General features: G+C 37.2%; 1 protein-coding gene across 8 annotated transcripts in view; it reads right to left on the reverse strand.

Annotated features, from left to right (window-relative positions):
• Positions 1 to 20,896, reverse strand: part of NAALADL2 (N-acetylated alpha-linked acidic dipeptidase like 2) — a 488,624-nt gene that overhangs the window by 56,954 nt on the left and 410,774 nt on the right. For all 8 annotated transcript variants that reach the window (XM_075761534.1, XM_075761530.1, XM_075761531.1 and 5 more), the window contains one exon: positions 8,189 to 8,284. In XM_075761534.1, the coding sequence (XP_075617649.1) occupies positions 8,189 to 8,284 (96 nt within the window). The remainder of the gene's footprint in view (positions 1 to 8,188; positions 8,285 to 20,896) is intronic.

Consider the following 20,896-nt stretch of genomic DNA (forward strand, 5'->3'; position numbering starts at 1 on the left):
TAGACAAATTGGAAACAATCATTTGACTTGTGTGAGAAATATGCAGTGGCTTCTTTTTAGTGTCATGATCATCAGCCAGCAGGGAGAAAAAAAAAAAACAAAAACAACAAACAAACAAAAAAACCAAAATAAGACATCTGTCATGAGCATCTTTGCTGAGAGTCTGTCACCAATGCAGCACTCGGTAACCAGCTAGAGATGCAGGCAGATGACAAATCTCAACATAACCAAAATAAGGCACTGGAAATGAAGGCATTGCCGCAGGCAACGTAACTGCTTTCCAAGCCAGGTAAGTCCCACTAACACAGGCACTCACATGGCTGAGTGCATAGTAGAAAACTGCCCAGTTGGTCACAGCCAGAGTTGAAATTCCAGCAAATCCCAAACACGTGCTAAATTCCAACTTCAGAAATCTAGCTTCAGCTTTGAAATATGCCCCAGTCTTTGCCTACGGTGTCAGACAAATCACCAGATTCTGCAAGTTAATGCTGAATTCAGGTGAGGAGATTACAGTTATCGTAAGTACCATTTTTGACCCATGGTATTTCATTTTCTCATATATAAAATGAGGATTAAACAATGCTTCCTCTCATTCCTACATACCTTCTTTTGCTTAGTCGGATTGCTGTAATTTGGATTAAAAAATATCTTCCATAAGATGTATAAACAACACCAGCCTTGGGTTTCTATCATAAGATTTAAAATGATACATTATGTATGAACTTATATGTTTATCCTGTGTTTGATTGGATCAGATGGAGTTGACATGTATTTGCTTGTTTCACTTAAATTGCAAGTCTAGCTTGAAAAATGATGCAATGGTATTTTTTTCTTTTTCACTAACACTCGACAGACAAATCTTGAGAGAAACTGAGTAAAATTTAGGTCTAAAAGAGGAATTCAGGAACTGTGTGGTTCTAAACAGCAATCTGGTTCGGAAACATTGACAGAAGCCAATGCTAACTTTTTTAAAAGAACATATAAGTCTTGCTGCAATATCAAAAAGATTTAAGGAATATAGAATTAATTCTCTTCTGACAGCCAGAGAACTGAACAGTTAGGACTGTACAGAGACAATCCATGGGAATGGTTTCCGCACAAAAGATGCTCCTAATGATGGCTGTTTTCATGTTCATTCAGCTCCTCTTGTTTATTTGAGCCACAGTTGCACGGTCATTTTGGTATTTTCATAGTTGTCAGAGCTCTCTCAGCTGAAAACATTAAATTCCAGCCACTCAAAAAGAAGCCCAGAAACTATTACCTTGGAATACTCAAGTCTTGACATCTTTCCACAACTTCATGAATAAATGGCACAGGAGGAAAGGGAATTAGTTCTGTCCTGTAACGCTTCTTCCATTTTGAAGGAGTTATTAGCAGGAAAGATGTGGAAAAGTTCAGGCAGGTAGTGGTATGGGATTGTTTTTTAATACTTGACTGCACCAAGTGAAGTTGTGTTGGACAGTGCAGCTGGTTCATCAAATTTTTACCAGGGGTTCTGCAATTTCAACTTATTTTTATTACCTAGTCTTTATCCATCAGAGTTCAAGTATAAAGTGCAAGACTCCTTGAGGCTACTTGCTTTTAGGAACAAAGAACTACTGAAAAATTCTAAGCATATCTACCCTAACTAGGCTAGAGCAGGTAAAGAATATGCTGTCTGGCCAAACACAGTATGACTGTCTGTCAGAACACCTCATGTCTTTAACAGCAAAGTCACCTCTTTCACATCTAATGCTCAGAAAATCCCCAGACAGCTTTTTTTCCCTTGAATGCTGTTCACCACAATTCATACACCATCCCCAAAGTTACTGTGCCAGTTTATATCACCAGATTGCTCTTGTTTTTATTGCTGCTGACAATAGCCACAGAATAAAATACACGTTGTCAGAAGGGAGATTTCAGCAGGTCTGTATTTACCCTCTGCTTGAACTGGATTATATGTTCTTTCATGCAAGAAAGCTAAAGGTAAAACAAAAACTCTCACTTGTGTGCTTAAGAGAATATGTGCTAAATCAAACCATTTCTGTGAAATATGCCTGTGCTGCCTTGCAGAAAAATTTGGACAAGTTTGGTTTTGTGTGAATTCAGTCAGACTGTCACCACACACAACATGGTTCTGCTTTGCACATCTGAAATACCATTAAGCCATAAATACCAGTAAGATGCTCAGAACCAGTATATGAGAGGCTGATCAGTAAAGCAAAGCAAGTCATTTAAGTTACAGAAAGACTACCTGGCTATTGGCACATTACACTGCACCTATGCTGCTACATCACCTTACAGCAGATGAGAGCTGCTGAAGCAGCTGCCAGCTGTGGGAGGAGAAACAGAAAAATCAAGAGATGCCCCATGTCATCCTGCAATTTCTCAGGCAAAAAACCCAATAACCAATACAGGTGCTTTTATGTGTGACAGAGCATCCAAATGATACTGCAGACAATTCTGATGTCTTCAAACCAATATCAAACTCCACATCTAAAAATTCAGTATCAACAGCAGATTGTCTCAAATACGGATATTAATCAGGTCCCCCAGTCTGGTTCTCACTTCATACATTGAGAGCTGTGCTGCCATTACATCAATGTCATTCAGCAACTCTGTCATCTACCTCTGGTCCATAACCCCATTTGTTGGCTGGAGCCTTGGATAATTTGTTCTGGACATACAAAATCATAACATAATTTGTCTTTAAAAAGACATCAGAGTTCTGTTGGTCTGCGCAGAACTCATGTCTTTGGAGGCATGATGATGAACAAACTGAGAAATTATGTGAAAGTCAGACATACGCGATTGAAGACGGGAATTTAAAAAATTAGATCAAAAGGAATACATCACTGAAGAAAGTTAACTGGAGAAATTACCTGTGGAAACTGACACCCCAAAGAGTCACATTTTCATGACAGAAATCATGGCATAGCCAAAATTTCCAGTTAGCAAACCACAGAGTGATGCAGGGGGAAGGCTGCCATATATTAGCCTGGGTCTTCCAAGGATAAATGGTTTTCTGGGCTTGGCTTGGATATGGAATATACTTGGGTGCATCAGACTTCTGCTTTCTGAATATCTCAGATTCATTCTGCATCTGCCACACAAGCACTTTAGCACATTAAGTGCTGTAACTCTGACCACAGTAATATTCTGTCTCTGCTGCTTGGAAATTTTAAACAATTCTGCCAAATCCTCTAGTTCTATGCAGAGGAAATTTTTAAATGAAAAAGGAAGATGCATCAATGGAAACCCAGCTGCCTTGATGCAGAGGCCACTGGGATGCCTAAGCACAATGCCACGCAGCTTTTCAAGAACAATCTGATACCAAAAAGGGCATGGTGTAGTGGGAATGGCACATGAATGTGAATGTACTCTGCTGAAACAACTATGCCAGGAATAATATGCTGGCAGAAATGTTTCTGGTAAAACTTTGCAACATAGACATGCTGTACATGGTTTGTGAAAGTGTTTCCACTTGATATTATGGAGATTGCATCCCTGCCAAAACCACAACAGATGCTTCAATGAAATGCAAAGAAATTTCAAGCTGCTGACTACAATGAGATTTTCTTTTGATTTTGAACTCTGGCAGGAAACAGCATTAATACTGTTCTTCATAGTATTATTCTACTGATTCAAAATCTACTCTCAGTCTTTGGGATTGTAAGGGTTTGGCACCTTCATCTTAATTTAGGTATGTTATATTATCTTATGTTTCATAAATACAAAATTTCAATAATTTATTACAATTTTCTATATCAGTTTTATAGATATATCCATGGTTACGTTTAGCTTTTTCAGTACAGAAGCATAAAAAAAAAAGTGCATATTTGCAGATAACGTGCAGGAAGCTGAAAATATTTAGCAGAGGTAGTATGCACCAAACCACAGATTTTCATTTTTAGGGAGATTACAGAGAAAGGAACTACCAAAGTTATGGATATCATTGTATTGTCAAGATGAATGACTATTGTCTATGCTTGTATTGGAGAATTAAGGGGACTAGACAATGGGTAAATGGGAATATATATCCCTCCCATGCTCCAAAAGAACAGAACAATATGATCCTGTTAGAGAATTCCTCAAATCAACATACCTGTGCTGTACCTTATCTGTGATCTAAACATGAATTTCATTTATCAACAGTTCTGCAGTCCAGTACTTTTCATTCTATTTGCTTCAAGAAAAGAAACTATCTGTCATCCTCTTGGAAGTGTTTATATTTTTTAAAAAATGGAAATACTACAGTATGTTACACAAAAAACACCTTTATGTCCCCTAGAAAAGGAAATATTCCTCCCTATTGCTGTTTTATTTCATGTTTAGAAGTTAATTGCATTATGGTAGTTAGTTCTACTTTATACAGCTCCATAATTGAAGTGTAGAATAATCAGGATCGCTAATAATTTTCTCAAGAGTTATCTGTCAGCACCCATAACTCATCATAAAACCAATTATGTCACTTCTGGCATACCTTTCAACACTTTGGTGCCTGCCAAAGTAAAAATCAATAAAAGGTTATTATTATGCCATGGCTGATAGTGGGTAAGTGGCTCCAGTGGCACTCCCTGTTGGGGGACTGCCATTAAAGCTTTTACAACTGTATAATCCCAGTCTTATTAGGCCACTCTAGTGAGCATACCTCATAACACAAAAGTATTTTCAAACTCGTTAATACCTCCAATTGCCTAGGTACCATGAAACACCGTGCTGAATAACACTGATGAAACTTACTGAAAAATAGCACATACTTTTCTGAGTATGCACTTGATAACAATGGAGTTTCACCTGACTTCTGGTCTGATGGCAAAATCCATTCTCTGCCTCACAGGCACACCTTTCTCCATTTTAATACTTGACATATGTATTATAAAACACACTTGAAATTACAAGGTCTGCAAATCTCACTTAAGATACCACTAAATTTTGTACTGCAACATGCTGCTGTAATGAATGTCTTGGTTCTTCACCACTAGGAAACCTACATATTTCTCTTCTCTGAATCTTTCAGATCAGCCTGGGCCTTGCAGCAATCTACCCTAAATTCACCTTTAAAGTGCCAGGATCTAAGATAAATTGATCTGACAAGCGTTCTGACAAATTAGATCTTCTAAGCACTCAGATTACAGATCTATCTCCTTAATAGCTGCACATTTCACATTCATTTCACCTGCCACATTCAGCAATCTCCTCCTTTTCAAAGTGGTCATGAAATTAAGGTAACTACTGTCTTCAGAGAGCATAAGCCACAATTAGCAGATTATTTGTTCTTACACAGAACCTCACGTAAAAATTTATGTTGAAATTCTTCCATTGTTACCTAGTATCAAGCCATTCACATAGAAAAAAAAAATAAAAATCATTAAAGCTGTATTTCCTTTGGAAGATGAAGAGCCTGAAATAATTTCCTGCCAAAACCAGGATAAGCTTTTCCACCAGCTTCAGTGGCCATACAAGCAAAGAACACTGCAAGCGATACGCAGTGGCAAATGAGTTTCATCAAATCGAACGCTAAGCACACTAAGTGTAAGTAAGTGTAAGTTTACTACCAAGACTGAAAGATACTCATTCTTTCTGTCCTTCTTGACCTGTATCCCACAATATTTGAACACTGGGCTGAAAAATGGCAGACTTGCTGTTGGAAAATATGAAGTAATGCACATGGGAGAAAAGAACCTATGAGTATATGAGTATATACAGACAATCAGGATGTATGTATTAGCTCATATCACTGCAGAAAGAAATACTCAATTCTTCAGGAATAGTTAATGGATAACAGCAGTCTAAAAGACCAACAGCACGTGGAAGATTATTGAGGAAGGATTAGAGAAGAAAATATCATACAGAATCTATAGAGCCCCAGTGATCCAACATGTTTAACATGGTACATAGTTCTAATTACCTTAAAGCAAAAGAGATGCTATACAACTGCATAAATAGAGATGAAACTTATTGTTAGGCAGGAATGAGTTACCTATGAGGACAGCTCAAACTGGTTATTACACTCTGACACAACACAGTTTAGAAAGTAAAGCAACTGGTATCGAAAAGTGAACAGAGCATGTTTGTTAATTATTTCTCATTCCAAAGGCAGAAAAAAACCTAGATAAACCTGAGAGAAGCAAGCAGCAAGTTTAAAGTAAAGGCGGAAAGAAGGAATTAAATTGTGGGAAATGTTGCTATGGGATGTTATGGAAGTCAAAACGTAAATGAATTACAAAAGGACAGAGAGAACTACACATGTAACAGAACTGGAAATTGGTGTAGGGGTGTGATTATTAGCCTGAGAAATAGGGCACTGCCAATTGGCAGTAAGTGGGAAAGTATACCAGAGGAAGTATTATGCTATGATTGCCTGATTTTATATATTTATTCCCTGAGAATCTAGTACTTGCTATTATCAGTTGTAGACTTTTGTACCAAATGAAATTTTGTTCTTATCTAGCGAAGCTATTCCTACTCTGGAGGCTACGTGCCAACCAAGAAGTAACATGAACTTCTGGAATCAATCAGCTTGGATAAATTGATTTGTCCATATCTAATACTCTTGAATAACAAAAAAGACCCAAACCGGGTCAAACCCTCCTTCACTATAAAACCATCAATACGCAAGAACTTTTGTAATAAATATTACTTCTTAACACTTGCTTTTTTCAGATATTTATTTTTTTTCTCCAGATATCTCAATTCTGTAACATCTCCACCACCAGGTATGAATGAATAACTCTCGATTTAGTAAATATTCCTTTTACAATAATCACCACCCAGCACCTGTATGCCTTCTTGTATTGAATTCAACATTTTCTCAATTTGATCTGACAAAGTATAGCTTTAAGCTTATAGCTTAAAGAAATATAAACCAACAATGTCTTAAAAATATCAATTACTGTGCATGTTCCAATAGATGCAGAATCATTCAGATCAGGTCTCAGCTGGTCACTAAAGGAACTGAGACTGTAATTTTAAACACAAAGTCTCTCACATAAGCAGCTGTAAAATACATGTTTATTCCATATTTTCTATATAGAAAACAGATTTTTCAGTGCTATAAAACTTCTAATAATAATAATCACATACCTAAATCACATACCTACTTCCCTCAGTCTTTGGGAAGAAATTTGGTGAATTTTTCCAGTCACTTTGACATCAAGGATGGCTTTAAAACCATCAATTCCATTAAAAGGGCTTCACAGAAGACTCTTGTCATGTAATTGTTCCTTAACTGTCAGACTCTGCCAAGCTTCAAAAGAATGTCTTGGAAAATGTGCTTCTTTTAAAAAAACCAAAACCACGCCAAGCAAACAAACAAACAAACAAACAAACCCCCCCAAACCCCAAGATCCATCTCTGTGTATTTTGCAAAAGATGCTGATCCGCCTACATGCTAAATCTGCACATTGCTGATCTTTGAGAATTTATTTTTGTTGTTGCCAAAAGAAATGTTTGAACAGCAGCTGCTTTTCCAAAAGAAGTAGCTCCAAATAAAGAAAGAAATCTGTTTGTGAGGTCTACATAGCTCTAGTTTATAAGAAATCCAGTTAGAAGAAGTGTATGAATCCATTAAGTTGGACTCGTTTGTAGTCACGTCTCTTTGTAGAAATAGGGCTTGCTGAGTGGACAGAGTAAAGAAAGAGCACTTTAGAGCAAGGAGTAATTTTGATTGTATTAATAAATAGCATGGAGGGAGTATTATATTGGAGTGACAAGAGGGGAGTCAGAACACATTAACTTTGGGAGCGTCCCCTCTGTAGAGCACTCTTCAGAATCATGGGATGGCCACCCCTTCCTCCCATGTGAGCACACTGTGACAGCTCGTAAAACCAAGCATCTGTGCATGTAAAGGTGCCCTCAGAGACCCCCTTTGCTGACAAAATGGACAGCAACAAACTTGTTACTTCCTGCCATCTAGTGGGGCTCAATGCCCTCCACTCCTGCCAAGGTTTCATGTGAACCATGCACATACAAATGAATCACATAAAATGAAGCATTTGCACATAAAAGTGTTTTTATCACACAAGTTGACCAATGTAACAGTAAAGAATATACCAAAGGTGAATCTCAGTGAAAAAAAAATCCACAACTTTTAACTACATTCGAAGTATTCACAGGAAAAAATAGAGTATCTTTCAAAGTTATTAACAAATTCAAATTTGGCCATGTGAAGGAAAGTACATATAAATGAGATCTCCATTTCTGTTACCTTTGCAATGGTCTCATGCAGGCTGAAGGAGGGATCCAGCTCTTCAGTTTTTGTTGTATGTACGGGAAAAAGAGCTTCGGAGAGAAAGCTAGAATTCTGTGAGAAAGAAACAAGAAGCCTTTTAGGATTCCACATTGATTTCCTCCTTCAAATGCTTATTGGTTTTTTTTCAGAGATTGAAAAACCCTTCAAATTGTTCTTAAGTTTTGCCGATTATTAAGCTTATTTCACTGATGTAATTAACTGATTCTGAATCCCTGAAAGAGGGAATCCCCCCTAAATCTTATGACTTTATTTCTGGAATGGCAGTTGTCTTTGTAATTATGCTTCCTAAAGCAGCTAAAAATTTTGCCTAGGAGGAGAAAAAATATCCACACATTTCATTCTGAGCTAGGCAGTAATCAGACATTTTATTAAATATGTTATGATTTAGTCTTCAGAAGAAAGGTAACCCAATAATCAAAGAATATACTTTTATTTTCTGCAACCAGCCTACTTTGGTATACAATAATACTGTCTACATAATACGAGGTTTTGGTCACTTCCCTAAAATGATATCCTTTACGCTGACCACTCAACACCAGGCAATCTTAATATATTATTTCTACAAGACGTTTGCCTCTTCTTGTACTGTAAGAAAGCAAGAAGTTAGGTTGCATATTTGCTGTCACAAAGAAACAACAAACTGATACCCAGGTGTGGACTGAAAAAAACCCAAAATAATGCAAAACAAGACCCCAAGCCTCAAAGGTGAACAGATGCCTAAAACAAAAATTATTTTAAACTTATGTTTCTGAAACTGGTATAATAATCCATAAACTAAATTGAAAAGAATCAACTTTCTCTACATCCCTATAACTCCTGAGATGTACATCTTAAAATTATCCTTGCTTTTGTGGAGTGCTTCTAAGTTTTGCTCTTTAGGCGTGACCTGAACTGCCCCCTCTTGGAAAAGCTAGGAACCTGGTGCCCATCTACTCCCCCACTGTGTACAAAAATAGGCGTAGAGGTGCACCTTGATGGACTGAGATGCTCAATTTGGTAAGCATACTTTGAACACGCTCACTGTTCACCAACAGCAATGAGTTCAGTACAAAGGCACAGAAACTATGGCCAAAGTTATTTCAGAGATCAGCAGGAGGATGTGACTGTGCATGAGTATCGTGACATTCTAAAATGTACTAGCTATGAAGAGTTCTTTTAAACATACTTTTCAATGTGAACTCTGACGCACAAATACCCAGAGATGCATCTACTGCATTTATCTACATCCTGAAGAGGAACAAAACTTCACCTCAAGTCCCCTGCCAAACTCTAGTTAGCTCTATGCAACTAGGTTCAGCATCATAATATTTTGTATCTCCTTTTGGAAGGCCTAAATCTTTCCTTGTCCATGAATCTTATTCTGGGTTTTGATTTTAATTTTACATGCCAGCACGTAAATACATTCTTGAGTTTAGCTAGAATATCCTAAGGTCTTAACTGTATTTAGTATTTAGTGTACAATGCACTGTGTGACACGTAGAATCACATCCAAGCTTACCAAAGGGATTGATTGGGGACTGTAGAGGGACCACAAGCTCTTATTAACATACTTCCTTGTAGCATGTATTCACATCTGAGCACTGGGAAATTAGTCTTGTCCTTTGTTTCACAGCCTTGGCAGAATCTCTAGGGAAGTATTCAGTTTCAGATTAAGTTAGGCTAGTCCTAGAACTAACATTTTGGATGGGTCTTTTAATGCCACTAAGTTTGGGGTTTGGTGGTTATTTTTTTTTTTTTTTTTTTTTTTTTGTGGATAGGGACAGTACAAAGAATATAAGAAAATGTATCCATTAAGAAAGGTTAAGCAGAGAAGGAGTGTGACTCATGAAATGAATATATTTTGCCAGATTCATAATCCCATTTTATATATGCTAGTTCTGGAGCTTCACACAGGACCCAATAAGAGACTACCCCAATTCTGAGTGCAATTTTTATGTTCTATGAATTTATGTATAAAATAGTACTAGCAGCAATAAGAATCTGGCAATATTTCTGCCTCAGAAATGCCTAATCCATCATGAGATTATAATACAATTACATCTTTCTGAAAAGAATTTTGAAAAATGTCTAGAGTAATTTCATATTGAATTCCAAATAAAGTTCACAGAAGCCCATGGTCCTCTATTTAAGATGAACAATTTTTCTGGTTCAGATTATTTCCCAGACTGTGAGGCATTACTGACAATGTTCTGGAACTATGACCTTTTCAAACACCCACTTCCCATAGCTACTAGACTAGTATTTCTTCAGTTTTCTCCTCTGGATATATACTGATCTTCAAAAGTTTCTGTCCTTGTACTCCAAAAAAACTCATACTCTGTACTCCAAGAAGTGAAGCCCCTTTTAGGGGCATTAAACCTGGTAATGATGCTCAACACATTCCTCAACAGCCTTAATGCATTATTTGCATTCAGAGATTGCATGCTGAGCAGTGGCCAAATAAAGCTTTGGTTGAAAAATACTAAAACTGATCTAGGCTTTAACAGGATTGATTTGTAAGGTTGGCACTCCACGTCTTTTCACTTGCTAAAAACACTCTGTAGGGTTTATTGTTTTAAACATCAGGAAGTGAGCAAGTGAGAGAGACAAACAATTTAGATGCTTTGTTTCAGCTTGTACAACCTCTTTTTATGTGACTGAGCTTTGCTCTTTCTCATGCTGGGTTCTAAGCCATACAAAGACTGAAGAAAAATAGTACTTTAGCTAACAGAGCTGTTAACTTCAGTTCAAACAACAGAAGTCAAAAAGAAGCAGAGAAAAAACCTACCCTCTTCCTCAAAACAAACGACATAAAATATCTTGCTGATGTACCCTGGGGGATAAAACGGTGGTATCTGATACATGCCTGCTGAATCGGAATTATGTTTGTACTACACAATGCAGTACATCGCATGGATTCAAGAGCTAGTTTTTAATTGAGCACAGCATTGTCAGCTCTCTTCTGGAACAAGTGTGGGACACAAATTAATTATAATCATATCAGTGATGTAATACGCCAACATGGTCTGCTCAAACTACTCAACATAGGTGTAGTTCCCTATAGATGCTGAATCCACCTCCCGAGCTAGTGTACTCACAGCTAAATTAAGCTTCTTTGAACAGTCTGACGTGTCTCATAGACATGTTCAAGAAAATTCAGTGAAAGGTATGTCTCAAAATGCTGCATGACATTGCTGGTAATTTTGCTTGTTTTTTCTACAAATTAATGCCTCCATGATCAATATTCTATCAGTATTTGCAGATAGTTCTAGAAGATTATTTCTGGTAGTAAGCTCCCACCACTTTCTTAAAAAAATAGTAAAAAAAAATAAATAATTAGCACTGACTTATACAAATTTTTTGTGTTCATTGATGAATCTGTGTGTTGTATAATTTGTCACAGAAGTATCAGAATAATAAATGAAGCCATTCTTCCCCTTCAGAAAATTCTTTTTTTTTTTTTTTTTTTTTTTAGATCTCAGGGAGCAGATGCACGAAGTTATTTATTATAAAGATAAAATACATACACCAAGATTAATTCATAATGCCTATTCATCTTTGTTTTAAGTTTGTGCACTAGTTTACAGAGACATGTCATTTAACTGGGGGGAGGTTGAGGAACACTGTCATTCTGCTACTGTGGTGCTAATGCTGTTCATCATCGTTCACATAATTGCAATCAATAACTTAGAAAGGATTACATTATTTATATTCATTCTTGAGTACCTTACTGAGAGTCAGTGAAGGGAATGATTACTGAATTAGATTTGCTACACAAGATCAGATTATTGCTCCATCTAGACAAATACTCTTTCTCTGGAATCTAAAGCTGGATGAATCAGATGCCTGTAAAGCAGGGAAAACCAGCTTCACTGGCTTTTATCCCACCCTACCCTAGATGCACTCTTGTGGAGCACAGCCTAGGATTCCAGTGGTCCTACACTCATCTCACATTCAGTGGTGAGAGATACAAGCACTGAAAGTATGCATTCATGCCCATTCTCTTCGTCTAGGTGCCTTCATGGAGCAGAAGGTCTTGCTCCTCTTACACAACTTAAATGGAAAGGAAAAAAAGGTTGTAAGCATTTGAATTAACGCAAGTGGGTCGTGTCATTGAACCCCAAGTCAGCTGGAGCTGTGATGTAGTTGAATCCTGGTATCCTCCTGGAGGCAAACACCTGAAAAGACTTTATTTTTCTTTAAAACCAGGTTCTAGGAGGACAGAATCCAGGACAAGAATCTTTGTTAAAAAGCAAAAGTACAACAAAATAAAAAACACTTTTCAAATTACTTTTGCCTGTTGTTTCTTTGCACAAGGAATCATTGTCTTTAGGTTCTTCCTCAGCCCAGTAGCCCTTCAGTGACTTTCTACTTTGCAACAAACTCAGCACAGCCCCTATTAAGACCACCAGGAAAACAGGAAAATAGTTTTGGGGTTTTTTTCTACCAGTCTTGTGGTCAGACTACAAATACAGCCCCTGCTCTTCTCACCAGTCCCTTCTGTCCTGAAGAGTTTGGGGGCCTTTTTTATTGTCCTCCTCTCACACCAGCCCAGTTGCTCTCTCTTCTGTTTGTCACATCTATGCTCTGCAAAACTCTCCCAGACTAGTATGTTCCTTCTGTGAAAGCCACTGAGCAATCAAACCTCCTTCCAAAGGCTTCCAACCTAGTTGAGACCACGGCAGCTGGGCAAGGTAAACAGGTAGTAGTCTCAGCTACTGCCTTTTAAAGAAACACAATATAAGTAAGCAATGATCAATAAACAAATCAAAACACACATTGTCATCACAAGTGGTAACTCGTGATGGAATCAAGACCCTACTGTCTTCTTGAAAAGCAGTCATACAGAGTCACTGCTTTAAGTAGGCTTGAGTACTTTTGCACTATTAAGCTTTCTGCCCAGAAAACAAAGCCTTTCCCATAGACTGCATGTGAAATACGACAAATTACTGTAATTTTATATATTTGGGCATATTTATAGATAACATTTATTATTTTGTGTGTCTGTGTTATTCTCTCTGTGTGTAGACAGATAATACTTGCAAATAGTTAATCCAAGATTACTATCTGAAATAACTTGCTGACATCTGAAATATCTTGCTCTGCACTTAATAAAGGGAGATGTTTAAAACAGTTGTTGCCCTTTTTTTTTTTTTTTTCATAAAAGACACCTCCATAAAGAACTACTAAAAAGGCAAATCTATTCTGTTTCTCTTGCCTTTTATTGTCTTTCAAGCACTATGCCTATGAGAGAAAGCTGCATGAACTTTGCAAGTAGCAGAAGCCCCCTCTTTATCCCAGGCAGCACGTGGCAGAGATACGAGTCTAGATGATGTTTCAAGGGTACCTCTCAGCGTTTAACAGCAAGAGCAACACTTTCCGACAGCGAGAAACTGAATCCGACTCATCATTTATTCTTTCAGCAAGCTCACAATAACAAGTGAGCGTTGGGTTTTTTTAACAGCAATTTGCTAAGCAAATTTCTCGTAAATACACACTAAGAAAAAGACATGCTAATCCAAAGAGCACTAAACCCAACTATATTATTCCTTTCTGTTTTTCACCCACAGTAGGAGCTACAGCTACAATTGCTATCCTCGTACTCTCCCACACTCAAACAAACAAAAAAATTCAAACACAATTCATCTGCCTTCACTTCTAGTCAGGCACTAGTATCACCCCCACTTTGTACAATGTGCAGCTGAATGCTCTCAAGATGATATCAATTTATGGAAAGACTTTTTCAAGGTCAGACCACTGTGAGACACCCTAAAATTTAGGAGGCCCAACTTCCAGTCATGACTTTGCAAGTTTTCTCCTCACAGTTTACCACCTTTTGTAAATTGTTCTGTAGGTACACAGCTATCCAAATGGATTTAGAACATTTGCTCTTCTGATATGAAGCTATGTTTTTATCATATGATCTGTACAACCTAGAAAGGACGACATCAATAATCCTTGAATTCAAAGTGTAACGATTTGGTTTCTCTGTGAGCTCTTCAGAAGAGAAATGAACAAGCATAACATGTATTTGGGAGCAGATTCACAAACCCCTCCTTGTCTCATCTTCCTTTTGGAATGATCAGTTAACCTGATCTTTTCAATAGTCATTTAATGAGCATTCTGTGAAATTAGAAAGACATTGATGTTCCGCTTTTCAAATAATGGGTCACTTCTGATTAAACTTCGATTGAACATTCAACTTTCAATCTTAAAACAAATGGCCTCCTTTTCTTTTTAATTTGAACCCAATTTCCTGCTGCCCTTGGGTCTCATGACAGTAATTAATTGATTTATGAATCGATTAAATGGGGATCGAAAATGCAGGGAAAAAACCCTTAAAACCCCAAACCTGGCTTACTCTTGTTTATTTATGATTGGACACTTGCACTAAAATTCACTTCTGATTTACCAGATTCATTTTTCTAACTTTTCTTATCCTTCCTCAACTAATTAAGCGAACAGAATGGTTCACCTTCTAAAGGTACTAAATTTGACATCCCTTGTGTACTGTCTTATAGCATACTTTCAATTTATATGCCAACTTTCAACCAATGCATTTTAAATCATGAATAAAATCCCACAGCATTTCTGGTAATTTAATGTAAACCAGAGTAAATACCAAGACATACTTTAGAGATCTATTCTGTTGTCATTAAAAAAAAAAAAAATAAAAAAAATCAAATGTTACCACACACTGTCTTAGAACCAGAAATAGTTCTGTGATATATACAATAAACAATGTTTTTTACTAGGCCAGGACAATGCTGTATCCACAACACAGTCTTGTTTTCTTGACTATTACTTTAGAAACAGTTAAATTACCAGTTAGGAAACTCAAATTATGTAACTAATAATTCCTTAATAAGTTCTTGTTCCTTACCTGAATAGATTTTTCTTGCCTGCTGAATATTCCCCAGCATTTATAAGAAAACATAAATACCTCCAGAACATTGGAGGGGTTTTTGTTTGGTTGGTTTTTGTTGTTTTTTTGGTTTTTTTTTTTTTTTTTTTTTTTAAAGTAACATGCAGCGGAGTTTTCTCCACTAGACAATAATGCTCAATCTAGAAAAATGCATGCAAGCTTTAGACTAAAGTTCTTTAATCAGTTTGACTTCGCCCTTGTCAATATTTTTCAGTATTATCCATATTTGTGCCAGCTTCCCTCTTCAGCACTTCACAATATTTGTGCCACCAATTTTGTACCAAAGAGTAAAAGCTCTCAGGAAGGTACAACAGAGACCAAGGAGCAAGAGAAAAAATCCTTCTGAAATTTGTACGGGTAGGCCAAACAGTACAAACATGCTAATCTAACACTGCTAAAGTCTGCAAAGCAAACACAAAAAGGAAGGATGAAAGCCAAGAGAAAGCTGTTTATTTTCTTCACATAGACCAAAGAATAATGTCTAGTAGAGGAGAATTTAGGGGTATATAAAGCCTTTGCTGCATGAGGACTGAGAATACAATCAGCTGCCTGTCCACATATGTACATGCAAATCTGTTCCACGATCTGTTAACCTGTTTCACTCTTTCTGCCTTTTTTATAATACAGCAGCACGAAGAGTAGAATTGCAGCAACCTGAGGGACACACACAAACATGCAGTGTCTGGTCACTAAAACACAAAGTAAGGAGTAAGTGCTTACCTTCAGAATCAACCTGGTAAACAAGTTTAGTTGGGAGGACGAATTCACCTGCAGAGCACACACTACAAAGTTATATTAGTGCCCAAAACTATTGCCCAGAAATCCAAAGGCTTACAATTGCATGAGGACGTGTCTGCATCTGTATTCAAAACCATTGCCAAAAATTTGTCATAGCATGAAGGAGAAAGCCCCGTCAGAAGAAAAGATAAAGAGAGAGCAGTGAGCAGAACAAAAATACCTTTGAAACCTGCACTGCAGGCTCTCACTAATTCCTTCTTCCATTTTACCCGAAGTCAAGCAATTGGCACATGGTGCCTTGGCAGCAAATATACAATTGTATTCCTTTGTGAAACAGGTGTTTCACCTCAGCCAGGCTAAAAGACCATCTCTTCTCCATGGTCCTTTTTTTTCCTGGCAGGGTGTAAGAGATTGAGCCAGAGGTTTGACTAGGAGAAGGATCAAAAAAAAAAAAAAAAAAGAGTAATGGAAAAGGGTATCTCATAGACTAAAATACGGCTTATCATCAGCTATCTGGAATACTTTTAGTTTGAGAGGGTGCTGCAGACTGAAGCAGATTTTTAAACAGATGTACTGAAAAAGTGGATTATCTAGCATAGAATACATGAAGACAAAGTGTGGTTCTCTAACGTGTGAGTTAAACTGAATCAATGGCATTAATGTATGGCACATAGGATTTCTCACTAATAAAGGCCCATAAAGCTGCAAATACATCGCGGAGGAGAGTCATGCCTCTCCATCTCAATAGTAGTTGGTTTTCACTGGTTATTAATTAAATGAAACTAAAGACATAAAACATGTATGCTTTTAAATTATCCTTAGAAAGCAAAGCTTTGCAGTTGCCACAGCCCAACGTGTGTCAAAAATCTCATTCAAAGTGAGAATGACCCTACTTGGGGAAAAAGGACATGTCAGAAGGAGTTTCTGACAAGAGCCTTTTTTCGGTATTTTTATCATTTCAGTTTACTGAAGAAACTTTTAGAAAAGGAACAAAACCAAATCTATTTTCTGTTTTAATGTTCTAGTAAAGATGTACACTGACCTTATGATGTCACCAGATGCTGGACAAAATAAGCAAGGCCTGCCCAATTTGACTCCACAGAAAACAGAAGAGGCATAACTGGAATCACTGCTGCATAATTTATTTTATTATTCAACTCAATTGTAGCCAGAAAAACTCAAGCCATCAGTCAGAAAAAGAATATAAGCACTTTCCTCTCATGTCTTTTAATTTAGTATTTTCTTCCTTGCATTAGTAAGTGAATTGAAATAATCACTGTAAAGCTATAAATTCAGACCGCAGCACAAAGCAAGCAACTTTTAAGATACCAGGATACTTGCATAGCTTTATTCCTCTCTAGAGTCTTCCCTTGACACTTTTTAAATGGAAGGCAAATGAGCAGTTTAAGAAGGCTCAGTTCAGATGCACTACATGTACTAGAGAACACTTTTTCTGGGATGTGTGGTATGAAGGATGCAAGAACATTTTGTAGCATTTTAGGATTAATTGTGAGCATTCAAATTATGCAGAAAGCATGCAGTGCCAGTAAGATCATCCTAACATCCTGCTCTAAGCCATGAATCCCAGTGGCAATGTCTTCCATAATCACAAATATTATAAAGCACAATGTTTTTCTTTCCTGATTTGATGCTTCCTATTTCCGATTTTTAGTGCCTTAAAAAACTACTTAAGTTATTACGCGAAATGAAGAAATCTGATTTTATCCACTGGACAGATATTGTGTTGGTGGGAGGCTCCCCATTTTGCAGTAAGAATCAGAATTGGCTTTTTCTAAGAACAATAATGTCTTCAAAGACAGTATTCATTTATCGAAAGCCTTATTAAACAGTTCTTTAATGGTCATGATAAGATACATCAAACATTGCAACTTTTATTTGAGAGAATGTATCATTAACTTGAATCACAGCTCTTTGATAGTCCAATGATCTTGATTTCTTTTCTCAAAGTACTAAAAGACAAAGCTGAGTGCCACACTACTAGTATCTGCTGACAAAAAACAAGTTCTGATACTTATTCCAGATACTCTGCCAGAAGATTTCTGGCCACTCAGAACAACAATGGTAAAATGGTATCTTGAACGCAACAGGCCAGGGAGGACAGATAATTCAGTGCCTTCTATCCTTAGATAATACATGTTTTCAGTACCAAGATGCTTCAGCAGGATATCTAACAGAAGCAATAACTGTCTAAGCAAATTTCTCACGTATTTCCCATATCCCATTGACCCTGTTAACTTCCAGGCTGTCTTTCTTCCTTTGACTTTCAACAGCTCTCAGAAAATTCCAAGAACATGAAGAGCCTATGAGAGAATCTGCAAGGACAGAGTTTATAGCAACAACATGTATTTATGCAGTGTGACTGCTAAAGAATCTGTGCATTTTTGTTAAAGTACAGCAGGTTTATGTAAAGAATTTTCCCCTTCTGGATGCACCGTGGAATGTTTGGGACTCAAAGCACCAGGATTTGTGAAACCAAACAGATTCTTTTAGAGCAAAGCAATGCATCCAGCTGATGAGGACAACATGAGTTTCCCTAACATTAGTGGAATAACAAAGATGCTCTTCCATGAAATTAAGTAGCTAAATATTCATATTATTCAATAAAACAACTCAAGCAATCAATTGAACATCAAATGTATTTTGTCTTGTAAAACACTGAGTCATTAACCTTAGCAATTTCAGCATGCTCTCACTACCAAATTCAACTAAATTAGCGTCCAAGCGAACAGATGGACTAATGTATTAATGTATTACTGGTGAGTACTACACTAAGCCCTGAATGTACTGAGAAATTAAAAAGCATTAATTTATGCTAAAGATGGACAGAAAAGAGAACACATGTTGCTCAAAAGAAATATAGTCTGAATAAACAAAAGCACAACTATGATAAAGACAGTATACCCCATGAGTGAGAAAGGCAAGACACGCAAGCAGCCATGGTTTGGACTTAGCTTCACAAGTAGTCCCAAGACAATCTACAAAGGACTGTTCCAACTATATTTTGTTACACATTGGCAGTTCGTCACTTGTCCATGAACAAAAATGAAACCTCTCTCTTCACCTTGACACATCTAACTCCCGTTGCTACACCTTGTTGACCATAAAGTTCTACTACAAAGTTCATAAAATCTCCCACCAGCAGCAAATGCAACAGCACCAAACTCTCCAGAGACAGTTTAGAAAAAGGAAATCCTGGGTTTCCAAGCAACCTGCCATTCTGAGGCTGATACACATTTGCTCCTTTGCAAAGAATTTCCTGTATTCTCTGGTATTCTAAGCACACTAGTACTTTGATTCTTTCATACATGCATGAAACATCTCCCATAACTCCCCGTGGGCAGCTACCAGCTGTGTATTTCCTTAAAAAATTTAACACATACCAGGGAGAAAGGGGAGGAGGAGTAAAACAGGGAAGGAGGGGAGCAATGCAGAGCCATATTTTTAGATGGAAAAGCTACCAAATTGCAGATCATCGCAGCAACTCACTGATGTTATGCAAACTCCCTGTTAGTCTAGATACAGAAGGGGAAATAGGCCTTCTGTTTAGGGTAGGAATCTCCCTGGCATATCAGGGTTGAAAAGCTGGCACTAATCTCTTCTAAGGACATTTAAGCATATGTCACAGGCCTGGAAGTTCTGTTTTGAACAGCTAAGGCTGAAGTAAGTACACCATGTCTTCGTATACGGTGTACCCTGGTCATTCAAAGAAAATGATGCTATGATGCTTCTAATTGAAGTTCTTGACAAATATACTTGGATCTGATAAATTAATTGGCACTGGGTGACACTTAATCCAGGAGGACATAAATAATAACAGAAGAAAAACAGCATAAAATTTACCAGAAGAGCCTGGTCAGCCATAGATCATCCAAGTAGTCAGAAATCTCAAAATAGTAACTCTTTCCTTAGTAGGTAATAGTAATAGTAACTTTTCCCCAGAAAGGGACTGAAGGACGTACCAGAAGTAAAAGAGAAAATGATCTGGATATGGAGTAACAGTGAGATTAATGATGTGATGCAAAATGTTGAAAAAAACTGCATTAGGAATATAGAGAACTGAAATTTCAGAAGATAAAAATTGTTTGATTTTAAGCACTGTAACCGTTTGACCAGTGAACTACATTAGCGATACAAAAATGGCTCTCAAAGAAGGATATCATAGATCAGACAACTCATGTTTGCTTTAGATATATGGACACAGGTACAAGGCTGTGTTTCTGGAGTTAAATTTCTCGCTTTACCCAGAATTTGGTGACAAAACTACACCACAGGCTTTGCTGCCTTCCATAATGCCACCTTGATTATACATATATATATATATATAAAACACATGCATATAAAAATAAAGTATGTGTATATATATCTGTATTATCTATATAAATAATGCTTGACAAGAACTTTGCTAAGAGGGAAGGTAAGAGAACGTCGGTCAGAAATATAGAGTGCCAGTTATCAGTTTGTTCACAATACATCCAGCCGCTTCAGATTACAATAGATGTTACAGTCCCAGGTAAGTTGCAGCTCAGACTTTGTAGCTATAAGACAGAGGTTGTGTCTGTCACTGGGGATTATCTGTCCTCCTCCAGTCTGCAAATTGTTAACTGGTGGTTCTCAGCTTTGTTGACATATACAGTCCATACTGTATATGACAGCCCAAAAAATGGTGATAGCTCACTGGTAGGCAGAAATTAACTTTATTTTCATTGCTTGTTTTGTGAAATTTAAGAAACAGTGTGCTGGAGGTTATAATGGTAATGGATGTAGCTATTCATGTGGTAATAAGAGCTAGTGGCCATCAACCACACTACTGAATTACCTATGCTGTGATAATGGATCAGGCAGATGCAAATTTAAAAAGAAAAAAACCCCTCCAAATGCTTCATACAAGTTCCACTTAAACTTAATTAAACATCTCAGAGGGGCTAATTACTTAGACACTTTCACTGAACTAAAATTAAATAATATAAAATCATGTCAAGGTCATAACTGGAACCAACTCA

This window comes from Balearica regulorum, chromosome 9 (genome assembly GCF_011004875.1).
Source record: "Balearica regulorum gibbericeps isolate bBalReg1 chromosome 9, bBalReg1.pri, whole genome shotgun sequence".
NCBI lineage: Eukaryota > Metazoa > Chordata > Aves > Gruiformes > Gruidae > Balearica > Balearica regulorum.